General features: G+C 43.8%; 1 protein-coding gene across 2 annotated transcripts in view; it reads right to left on the minus strand.

The window, feature by feature from the left end:
- Positions 1 to 1,608: 1,608 nt before the first annotated feature.
- SERINC5 (serine incorporator 5) overlaps positions 1,609 to 12,261 on the minus strand; it is a 40,825-nt gene continuing 30,172 nt past the window's right edge. For both annotated transcript variants that reach the window (XM_083816020.1, XM_083816019.1), the window contains 4 exons: positions 11,804 to 11,870; positions 9,275 to 9,314; positions 8,462 to 8,609; positions 1,609 to 8,167 (listed from right to left, as the gene is read on the minus strand). In XM_083816020.1, coding sequence (XP_083672146.1) covers positions 8,020 to 8,167; positions 8,462 to 8,609; positions 9,275 to 9,314; positions 11,804 to 11,870 — 403 coding nt within the window. In that variant the 3' untranslated portion in view covers positions 1,609 to 8,019. The remainder of the gene's footprint in view (positions 8,168 to 8,461; positions 8,610 to 9,274; positions 9,315 to 11,803; positions 11,871 to 12,261) is intronic.

Raw genomic sequence — 12,261 nt, forward strand, 5'->3', positions numbered from 1 at the left:
GGACATGGTTTAGTGGGTGACGGTGGTAGGGGGATGGTTGGACCAAATGATCTTGGAGGTCTTTTCCAACTTTAATGATTCTGTGAGGCTTCCTGAAAGACCTTTGTTAGACCGACACCCCCCCCCCCCCCCCCCCCCCCCCCCCCCCCCGTAACTTAGGAGGACACCATCACATTCTGTAAAAACAGAACGCTGGCCCCAGGGAGTTGTAGTCAGCTCTTGCATGGTCCATGCAATGCAACTTGGGGGGGGGGGGGGGGGGGGGGGGGGGTGAAGGTAAACGCAGACTCCTCCACAGTGGAGGATTCTAACTCACACACACGAAGCCAGGCATGGGTCTGCTGCCCATTCCCTGCCCTGGCCCTGAGCCAAGCTTTCTCAACAGGTACTGCAATCTTATGACACTAAATCATTAACTTTAACAAACAAAAACCACAAAGAAACAAACACTGAATCAGGCACTGGCAATCATCAAGAAAGGACTGGAAAACAAAAAGCCACCCCAAAAAAAACAAGTAGTCCCAATGCACTATACCATTCAAAGGGCAGTGAGGTTGACTGCGTGTGCTTCTGCCACATGCTTTTTCAAAATGGAGCTAGGGAAGGAAGAGAGGACAAGCTCCAGGGGCAGCTAAAGAGAATGATACTGCAGGCTATGGAAAAAATTGCTTTTCAAAAGGACAGGAGTAAAGAGTACTTCAGCCTAGGGAGAAATAAATAAATAAAAAGAGGCAGGGGAGGAACATGGTGAGGGTTTTAAAAATCACAGGTAGCCCTGAGAAAATGACCAGCCATGGCTGTTGCCCAGTGCAAAAATAGAGTGGGAAATACTGAGGTTAAATGATCAGTCTCAAAAAGAGGAGGTTCCTGTTCTCGCTACAATGAGAACACCCTTAAGGTTTAGGATGCTGTCACAGGCTTGTGACCCACCCTCTTCTAGCTGCCCCCAGGCTGTGACTGCAGTCACGCGCCCTCAGGAACAAGAGCACAGACCATAACAAAAAGTTGTGTCCTCCCTGTCATGCATTTGTGTTCTCCTGGCTGTAGCACCTTCCCCAGGCTGGTGTCCTGCCTGAGTGGTCTGGGGGCGTCACGGGCAGAAGCAGGTGAGGCTGCACACAGCTACACGGTGGGCACAGAGCAGGTGCTCCCCCGGCTGCAGCAGCCACGGTGCTAGGGAGCACCCTGACCCTTCTGCACCAGGTTGCCACCTCGGCGCTTGCTCTCTGAGCCCACGCCGCAGCCAAGCTCTCCCCCACTGGCTATGGGACCCAGAACATGTTGCCCCACTCAACTGCTGCCCACAAGAGCCAGCCGCAGCCCCGACAGACAGACGTTTTCCTTTCAGGGACCCTGCCAGGGGATGCCAGAGCTCACAAGCCTGCTGTGTTGGCACAGCGACTGCCGAGTGGCCCGCAAATTCAGTAACTGCAGAGCCCGGCTCCTGAACCACCACCACCACGTTGTTCTGGACTACTGGACTACTGGATCCTCCTCACCCCCACCGCCTGCGCCGTCAGACCAGCAGCTGCAAGCGCAGCGCTCTGGCCGGCCTCGCCTCTCACCAGAGGTGAACTCCTCTCAAATTTTACATATCACAGCACTTCGTTTCAAATGTAAGAAAAACTTTATTTATTGGTCCATTAAACATTAAACCTATAACAATACATTCACTCAGTATACAAAAGGAAGTGTCCATAAAAACCATTAACATGCTTTAAAAAGGCAAACGCTGTTTTACAATTTAGTTCTGAGAATTCTGAAGTCTACCAATCCTTAAAAGTCAAAGCGTTACAGTTATACGGGTCACAACACTCACAAAAAATGTTAAATAAACTAGCAAACCTCCGCTTCACTGAGCTATAGATTAATAAAACAAAACCACACATACACACCAAAGAGTTCCCTTGAGATATTAAGAACCTTGAAAAGGACTAATTAAAAACCCTTCACCATTAAGAAAGTGTTTACATTTTCCCTAGTTTGCATCCAGTTTTCACACATGGTATACATGAGACTAAACACCACTCATTTCTGGTAAATAAAAACACACAATGAACCATATGTTCCTTGTAAATACCTTCTCAGCTTGTATACGACAAGTTGAAAAATTTTCTCTGAACATTGGTTTTCCTCACTTTAAGTCTGCGTGGATGTCCAATGACATCTAAGCACCTGGACGTGTATCAGCAAGAGGAAAAATAAAGCTAAGGTATGAGTAACGGCACATTATTTTCCTATAGCTTTCCCAAATTTTCCTTGGCTTCGGACTGAGACTTCTTTGGCAAAGACGCAGCCCCAGTGCTGCACCCCACAACTCTGACTAACACGGGTCCTGGCAGCTGCAGGCTGCTGGAGCCGTGTCAGGGCTGACAACTGCAGCTCTGCAGACGTCTGTGCAAACGGCTGGGTGCTGCAGTGGTGCGAGCTACCCGAGACTGGCAAACAGGGGGGAGCCAGTCTGGTTCATATTTGAAATAAATCTGATGTGTTTTTTTTTTTTTTTAAATAGTATTGTTGAACAGATGTGGAATGATTCCAAACCAGGGTTGGGGAAAGAAAAAACAAAACAACACAAGTGGATTTTTGAAACCTACAGAGTTTCTCCTGGCCTTAGAAAGGAGATGGCAACGTGATGGCCTCCTGACCCAGAGCCCCAGGCCGCTGCTCCAGGCACTGTGCCGTGTACCTGCTTCCCCCCAGGGACACTCGCGCACTTCGCCGTTGGGACGCTGAAAACGCAGACACACCAGTTCCCAAGCTCCGTGTCCTGTTAAGAGCACAAAAAGCCCACGCTTCCTAAGCACTCGACCCTGGCATTCCCTTGTAGTCAGACGAAACCCTGGGTTCAGACTGCTGTTTACAAAGCTGAAAGCACAAAGTGAAGCTCCGCTGCCCTGGTTACGTGTTTTCCTCCCACCAGAAACTGCAGGCCGCCTCAGGAAAACAAAGATGCATTTTTCACAGAGGAAAGCTGATCCGTGTATGAAACTATGATCCTCGACTTTGCTTCAACGCTGCAGGTTGTCCTCTTACAAAAAGGCAAGAATTGACAAAAGCTGGCAAAGAAGTCAGCTTGTTTCTAGCACCGACCACATCCCAGCAGCAGGCAGCAGAGCAGGAGTTAAGCAGGCTTACAGCACCTTCAAAGAACAGACTCAGGGAGAGAAAGGTAAATAAAATGGGGGGGGACACAGCTTGCAAGGAAGAGACTGCATCAAAGCCCTGAAGGAAAGACTTTTTTTTTTTTAAACTGCAGATAATCTCGCTTATTTAGCCGCATATGGAGTATTTTGCTTCACCAACTCATTTAGGAGAAAAGCGTAATGGTTTATAGCATAAATTCTTCATAGCATGTTTTAAAACCAGTCAGTGAATTATTTTGTTACCAATTTGTTCAGAGATCCCAGTGACGCTGTGGACTGTCAGCCCAGGTTACGGCAGCGTTATCTCGAGTTCCCCAAATTCCTGGCGCATTGGTCAAAGCCTGAGCATCGTGAGAAGCCAGCTCCCCTCCCGCCCCCCGCAGTGCAATGGTTGCTCCGTTCCTAGCAATGCCCCAGCCCAGAAAATGCTGCGCCAGCGGCTGGTGAAGCAGTTACACGTGCATAGCTCACAATGCCAAAGCGCCCCAAGGCTCGAGAAAAGGTGCTAAAACACAAAATAAATAAATAAATAGACACGCAGCGTTCACGGTTCCGCGAGGGGTGAGCCCTCTCTCTGGACTACGCCTACATCAGCAACACTCCATTACCCGTTTCAGACAAAAGCGGCCCAAACCTAGCCAGGATTCACCAGCTCAGCTGGGGTAAGTATGAGCTTTTCGATCCCCAAAGGAAACGCCTGAGGGACAGAGCGAGAAGCATCAGAAACGCAGAGCTCTGATCTGCGATCACAGTGCCGCTCCTCACAGAGCATCCAGCCGCACGCTGCGAGGAGCGGGGTGGCAAGCAGCAGACAGACGCGTCCATCTGCTTTCTGCATGTTTTTCGTAAGGCTTTGTGGCCTCACTTGTTAGTCCGGCTGTCTGGATTCAGGGACTCGCTCTCCGAGTCCATCCCACCGATTTTATCCCCAACAAGAACCAGTCGCAATTTCAGCTCCAGGTTGCCCTCACAAGTAAAACTGTCCCAGCCTCAGGCAGCAGTGCAGCAACGAGGTTCCACATAGCCTTCCTTCTGCTGGCAAATTTGAAAAAGTAGGAAAACGCCAATATGTTACTCCATTTTCCCAGCAGAACTAACTTCTGCCAACATGGACCATTCCTCCAAAAGTCCCCTAAACAATGGCATTAGTTTACATTCGAGCTCAACTAGAGGAAACGTAGCACAGGATGCGTTCTCTGGTCTTCCTGTCTTTAGAACAGCAGTTTCCTCACTTCACACAGTTCAAAAATAGCAGGAGCCAGAAGTGCTGCACTGCTGTCTTATTTCTGGGAACAAACTCAAAGTACAGCCACGGCGCAGGGCATGTGTCGGTGCAGGAGACACCGCACTGCCTCGAGCAGAGCAACCTGCCCTTTCAGTACGGGGGGAGAAAGTCCGACAGCTTACAGTGTAAGTGTCAGTAACAGCTACTCATTTACTTACAAAATCATCAGGCTGTCTATGAGTTTTCCCGGTTCGTCTTCCACTGCACTGTAACATCTGAAATCAGTCCCACTCCAGTGGTTTGCCACGCACAATTGTTTGGTCTTCCACATGCACCACAGGTCATCACTGCACCTTGTACGCGCCGGTGTCGTGTACAAGGCAGCAGCACCGAGTCACAGGCTCAGCCCAGGTTTTCCAGTTCCAGTGCCACCTGAATTACTAGCTCTCATGGCAGTAGGTCCGAAGGCACTTGTTAAAAAGATTATAAAAAGCCCGTTTGTGTCAACTGTTCACAATGTATGTTTTGGGCATTGGAATCTTAGATACTAGCCCATGATTTGTGTAAAGTAGTTGCATGTGGGAAGTTCACAGTACAGATTTCACAACAAATGCTAAGGCTGTAGGATTTGCGAGGCCATCAGGAGCCCGTGCCTCACTGAGGAGCTAGAGGCTTTGTGCACCAAGGTGCCAGCGATTATCAGTTCCTAAGAAAGGCCTGGAGACCCACAGCTGTACCTGGGGTCTCAGCATGGACAGACAGGTCTTTATAATTATTGTCTAGGTCATTTCCCACAGTGTTTGCTCAGAAGCATAGGAGGCAGCATAGTCAGGCACTGCCAAATTCCAACCCTGTGCATACCTGCAGAGATCTAAGGTCAGTAGCTGGTGGAAGGGAAGGATGAAGGAACAACTCAGCAAGACAAGTGCTGTGCAAGAAGAACAGACTCAGGCCTCACTGTGGATTTTCCTCTTACAACCCTGTTTCCTCTGTGCAAAACCTATTTCCCTAAATACAAACTACAAAAAATGAGCACAAGGAGGTACGTTGAGTCTTTGTGTAGGAAGATGCTACCTACCAAAAATAAACATTTTTGTAAACAAATAAGATGTCGTACATGCCTTCTTCTGTGGAGCTCCTTTCCCAGATTGTTCTGTTACAAAAAACAGTGTTAATTTTAATAAAATACGCTTGGTTTCTCACACCACAGCATACCTGACACGAGAAGGCCACCCCTAGGAGCCTCTATACGTTAGGGATCAGCATTCACATTCACCACCAGAGGCAAGGAGCTGGGCTGTCTCAGTTGCAGCTCACAGTTGTAGCTCTGCATCAAGACTGTTTGTCAGATAACTGCTGCCAGTTAGGTGAGACAACTGTTCCTCATCACTGCACAGCCCATAAGCTCTTATCTTGGAGATGGGGCAGATAAACGCTTCCTATTAGCGAATGCATTAACAAAGGCCTTCCTGCTGCAGCAGGATCTACATGGCTAGACTCCAAATGCACGAGGGGATACTGATGGACCCCATGCTAGCAGAGCTCTTGGTGAGACCAGGATCTCAGAGCATAAGCAAAATGCTTATGACAAAAAAAAATGACAAAAACCTGCCACCATCTCCAGAGCTATTGGTTGCACTTCTAACTCAACATCAAAGATAAGCTTCAACTGATTTTTTTCCCCCTAGGTGAAAATAAGGAGAAGAGCAAGGGGTTCACCTCTGAGCAGACTCCTTTCCTCAGACTTCACACTAGAGGTATTTTGAGGGTCCTGATCACTGGGGTAGGTAATATAAGTATGCAGAACTGCAGACCTGTGGATTTTGCTCAAGGTAAGAGTGCTTGGAGTTGGGAGGATCACATTCCTAGCAAGTTCCAAGCAGGACAGAAGCCCTAGGATACCACAGCAAGACATCAGCTAAAAGTGTCAAAGAAAACAGGAGCAGAGCTGAGATTTGTTGCATTTTAAGATTACTCACCATGTGTGCCTTAGCTATCAGTTATTGCAACAGAACAAATAAGGCATGCAAATACTGTGGCCATCTCATTGACCTCTATGTTGTGCTTTTGTTTTGTAGAAAGCATTGAATGAGGATTTAAGGCTCAACCATATTAAAAAAAAAAAAAGAACCAACAAAAAAACCCTGCTAAATTGGTTGATTTTGTTTATATCCTGCACATTTCACATTTTATGTATATATATACACAGAGCGAGAGAGAAGAGAAAGACTCTGGGACTAATGCAAGTCATAAATTTTTCCCACTGGAATGTAGATAACTGAAGTGGGTTTGAACTTATTCAGCAATTAGAGCAGCTGAGCTGTTGTTCTACCACCAAATCAGCTGCTTGAAGCAAACAAAAGCGATATAATAGGGCTTAATATTGTCAAGTCAGTCAATTGCACTAAGGCAGCTACTGTCACACTTGTGTTTTCTGGTTTTGCTTTCCTGACTGCTTACCCTGCTGTCTGGAATAGGAGTTCTCCAAAAGAAGTTCAGTCTCCATGAATTAATCAGCTGTCTATCTCCTATTCCAACAGCAAAATGAACATCAACAGAGGGTATAAAATTATAGCAGTTAGGAAGAACACCTTCCAACCAACGCACAGGCAGAAAAGGAAGACGATATACTATAGTCCTTTTTCTGACTACCACTGCATTTTAAATATTATCAAACTAGCAATAGAAACAGAACTGAAGACCCTGGGAGATTTCTAGGAACAGGCTGAGACAGCAGGGTAGAAAAGTGACTTTAAAAGTGGAGTGCTCAGCTAACAGAAACTGGCAGCGCTCCGGTAAATAGCATTTTCTCAACAGCAAACATTCTGAATAAAGAATGTACCATATTAAATCCCCATACAGTACACGAACTTTACACTTACTAATTTTAATCTGGCAAAGTATCGTTTAAGAATCTGTGTGTAAAACTCTCCTTTTGTTAACAACTAGACCAATTCTGAATTACTTAAAATATTTAGGTGCCTGTTTAAGTTAAAATAGGATAAATACTCTATTATCAATGGTACATTCCTTTCTCAGTCTAGGTATACAATAACTTAAAATATATTTAACATTTTAAAAATTTTTAGAAGATGCTTTGGCAGTCAAATTCTTGCATATTCTCTATTTCAACAGAAGTATTTAGGTATCTTTCTGGAAAAAATTATCTGGTTGCTACATACAAGAATTATAGGCTGTACAAAACAGCAATCCAAATTATCATTGCTAAAGACACGGTGAATAAAAGAGTATAAAAAGGAATGCATTTTGCTAGAAGATATTCAACATTCACAGGAAGAAGATACATCTGCACCGTATTTTTTTCTGTTCTTGCCAATGAAGTAAAAGAAAGATTGTCAGTTATTTGAAAAGTATTTTGCCTATTCCAGTTTATGCAACAACCACATTTCCTATACTATAAACGAGTGTTACAAAGTTTTGGAACAGATTTATCCCCTTGGGCAACACTTGTTCCTGACAATTAAAAGAGGTTAAAAAATGTCTTCAGTCATTTTAGTCTGACTAAAAAGTTAATACCTGGTATATTATGGTAACTGGGCAATAGGTTTCTCCTCATTACAAAGTGACTGCTGTACTTTATTTGTAACAGGAAAAAAAAGTAAATATGCAGAAGGATCTTCTGAGTGTTCATACTGAGAACTGTCTGGTTGGGCAACACAGTGGAGCAATAAGAGTCCATAAATATAGAAAGACACAAACCCAACAGGAGACCATCTTAATCCAGAAGATGGACCAGGTTCCAGTGAAGAATTTTTCAATTTGAGCACTTTCATAGCTGTTAAGGGAAAAAAACATGCAATAAATTCACCATTCATATCTCAAATTGTAGCATCCCGTTTTTTCCAGGTGGGTCACAGACTTCAACTAGGTTATCCCAGCCATGAAGTAGAGGAGAGCTACTCTTTGTAGAGCAAGGCCTTACGCAAAAATACCCCAGGAGAGACTTGCATCCTCTCTCCCAGCTTCTTACTTACGAGAGGAGACACACTAATGGCAGGCATTCCCATTCAGATATCTCCTCTCAATGCAATAGACATTAATTTCTCAGCTTTAAAAGAAGTGCACTTACTGGAACCAGTGGGTTACTGTCATCATTACGTAGAGTGAAGCCAGGAAGAAAACAAAGTGGAAGTAAGCATAGCTGTACACTGTGCCTTTCTTCTCATCATAAATCACGGTCTGGCCTCCCCTTTTTTCAGTGTGCTCTTCAGCATCAGCTATAAGAGACAGGAAACAAGAAAACTTTTGCAAATTTAATGAGAACTGAAAACAGCAGCTGGCATCATGAAGAACAGAGCAAAACGTCTACAGTGTGATTCAGCAAAGCGTAATACAGAGCAATACTCAAACATTTTCTTGCCCTCGGGGCTTGAACCTAACCCTTTAGTAAAACAAACAGTAATGCCACTGAAAAGCTGCACTGCATCATGTTCCTGGTCTACTGGCTGCTTTTGAGCATTTGAGCTATTCATATTGCTCTACCTGTAGGATATTCTCCTGGCAAGTCCAGGTTGATATGCCTGACTGTACCAGATCTGCAAACAGGACACTCCCTCCTGAACTGGAGTCCCTGTAGCACTGCTGAGCCAAAAATCCCATAGTTGGTCACACCCACAAGCATACAAAGAACAGAGATTACTCTTTGTATGTTGCATTAACAAGACACCCTTTAAGGAATTATTAACTTGCCTGTTGTTTTAGAACAGTATTATGTCTCTTACTTTCTTCCCTAGTCTAACCTTGAGTACTTCAGCTGCTTCAGTTTGACACACTAAAGAACAAGATGACACAAGAAGCTTTGTCTGTGGCTGTGTCCTTAATTCTCTTTGGTTTGGTCTGGAAGCCACTAGCTAGATAAACCGTATAGTGCAAATGTAATTACCATCGCCATCAGGCACACAGCAAAAGCAGCAACGAGCTACCTGTGGAATAAACAACAGGAAGGGTAAGAGTCTGTGCAAGAGCAAAGAAGCAGAACAGCTGGTGAAGAAGGCCTTGTTATGGCTAAGTTACAGGCATTAATTTAGCAAAGTCTGGTTTGTATTTCCAACCAGCACAAACCTCAAATTAGGATTTGCCAAATTGTTCGTAACAGCAGTTTCTAAGCTTTGGAAAAACCTACTCAGTAAGAGTTGGAGCAAATTAACCATTCTTTAAGAATTACTCTATTCATTTTATATAATTCAAGGTCAAGTACTGGTAGTGTTACAGTTCAAACAATTTATGATAAAATCATGGAAAAGCTATAATAAAGTGGTTGCAAATTAGTAATTCACAGGGGACGAACCTCTTCAGACTTGCATCTAAGTGCTCTTTAAATAAATACTCCACTGAAACAAAGACACAAGGAACTTGCAAAACCCTACTGCATGGGTTGGGAATCAGAGTAATAAACACGTAAGTCTGAAATGTACTTATCTTTGCAAGGTTTTGCTGAAATGGAGCCAGAATGAGTACAAGCAGAGAGCGGTTTTTACTGTTTCACTTAAATTAAGATTATCGGTTTTTAACTGATTGAAAAGGGAAAGCCGAAATTGCTGAAGGGTCAGATGCTCCTTGTGTTGAGTGGTAATGTTAATGGAATAACGGTGCAGACAGTATAATAAATACATAACTAGGTGCATTTCTGCACCAGACCACTGTACGAGTCAGTACGTTCTGTACTGTGTCATCAACATCATTTGTTCTGATAAAATTCTACTCCAGGATTTATTTTTTTTGGTGATCTGATAAAGACAATGAACTCCAAAAATCACGTACTAAGTCTTTACAGTTTCTAACAGAAACAAACTAGTTTTTCCCTGTGCACCTGTGATTGATTATATGCATTCACTGGGTTCATAAGTTTATGAAAAGCCAAAAAGCTCACTTTTTTTTTTTTTTTAAAGAGACTGTCTTGAGAGTTTAAGGAAAGCTCTTATTCCGTATCTTAATGGATTAAAGGGCTCTTTCCACTGTTATGCTAAGCCTCACCTAACACTGTTAGCCTGAGTTTCCCTTTGGCTGTATTAAGATTCTGAAGCAAGTTCTGGGTTCCCTCAAACCTTTTAATTAGTTGCATTTGTCAGAAATTAAGTCCTTGCACACATGCTGATGCTAATAGCAATGCTGGCACACATACAACTAGCCCTTCATCACGTTTAACTGTCTTCTGCATGGACACTGAAAGACTTTCTGTATACCACAAGCAATTGCTAAGTTATGTTTATATTCATGTTTGGGAAGACAAAGGCCCTTTATTACAGAGAAAACAATCAGAATGCAATTAGTTGCTCTTTGCCAGTCATTTCTTTACATTTACATTCAGTGGCTCTTGTACTGCTCTTTAAAACCAAATGGTGCAGCAATAACCCCATTGGCAAGTGCCGCAGGAGAAGAGCTGAACCATCCCAGCAAACAGGCCACATCCAGCAGTTCACCCAGCTTGTGCTCCCCCTGCAGCAGGGCACATATCAGCCATGAAGCCACAGGGTGATGCTACAAAGCCACAGCTTGTGTGCTTTTTCCAGAAGCAAGGAGAAGCTCCTGCAGCCCCTGATATGCTCCTAAAGCTAAATGCGTTTTCCTTCCTCCTGTCCAGCTGCCACAAACAGCAAGTTCCTCATTATATGTTTCTGCATTTTTGGATTCTCACAAACGCTTAAACTTTTAACCTCAATTTTTCAGTCCTTAATCAAACTGCAGGTGCAAGTAACAGCAGCAAAAAGTGAGCTAGCAATGCAGATCCATCCTCCACACACAAACACACACTCAATGTGTGACACTACTAAGCCTAAGTATGGAGTAACTGTTACATAGCAAAAAAAAAAAACACCACACTTTCTTCCCCAGTATTTCTGGGTCTTGCTCGGATAACTAGGCCAAATAAACAAGCAGGTAGAATGAAGAATTGTGTTGATGAAGGAAAACATGGATGAAAAAATAAAATTTGAGATATAATTATAACTAAAAAGAAATTAAATACTTATGTGCAAAAATAAAAATAAGATGATCTTGGGATCATAAGTGCTTGTTATGTTGTTGCAAAACCAAAAGCAATCAGGACCTAATGTGTTCAAGAACTTCTTTACCTAGACAGCTTCTTAGTGTCCAGCAGATTTTTTCTTTGAATGAGAGGACATGAGCTTATGAGGAGCAGAAGATTTACAGGAAGTTTATACAATGCTGTGTAAACTGTACTGAAATAATTTGCTGCTCTTGCATAAAGGCACTGCCAAGGAACCAGCAAGAGCTGCAGAAAGGCCAGTGTGGAAAAATATTCTGTCAATTCCAGACCCAGAGGCAAGTAGCATGTGTGCTAACAACCTTTTGTTTTTACGTAATTACAGATCAGCTGGCCATGAAAACAACAGCAAGGAAAGCACACAAGGAAGCCTGCACAGAAATCATGTGGGAGGAAGCAAGAACTCACTTCGGTTTCAGGTGCTGCATATATTCCCCTCAATGCCTCAGAGCTTGCACGTGTTGTTGAGGTCAAACTAGGAGCAAAAGAAGATCGAGTCAGAACATTGGCATAAATATAAGCCTAGAAGGGTGATTTTTCACCATCACAGGAAACATAAGTAGTCTACTCCCACACTTATGCATCAAGCACTAAGCATGTGAAAAGTTTCTTCTGCATTAGTAGCAGCCTGCAGCCGGACAGAAAGCCACCAACCAACTCAGACAACCTTAAAAGTAGGTCACTTCTGAAAAGTGGTGAATTCATCACCAGCAGACACCAGCAAACAGCTCAGCACTCCAATTTGCATTTCAGATGAGATCTCCCCTGCTGTGCATAACCAATGCTTTTATATTAACTTCGCAGCCATCAATTTTACTCAGCATTCATAAAATGCTTCTCTAAAGGCTTTGCTAGAGAAGAAGCCT

This window comes from Anser anser (assembly GCF_964211835.1).
Source record: "Anser anser genome assembly, chromosome: Z".
Classification (NCBI taxonomy): domain Eukaryota; kingdom Metazoa; phylum Chordata; class Aves; order Anseriformes; family Anatidae; genus Anser; species Anser anser.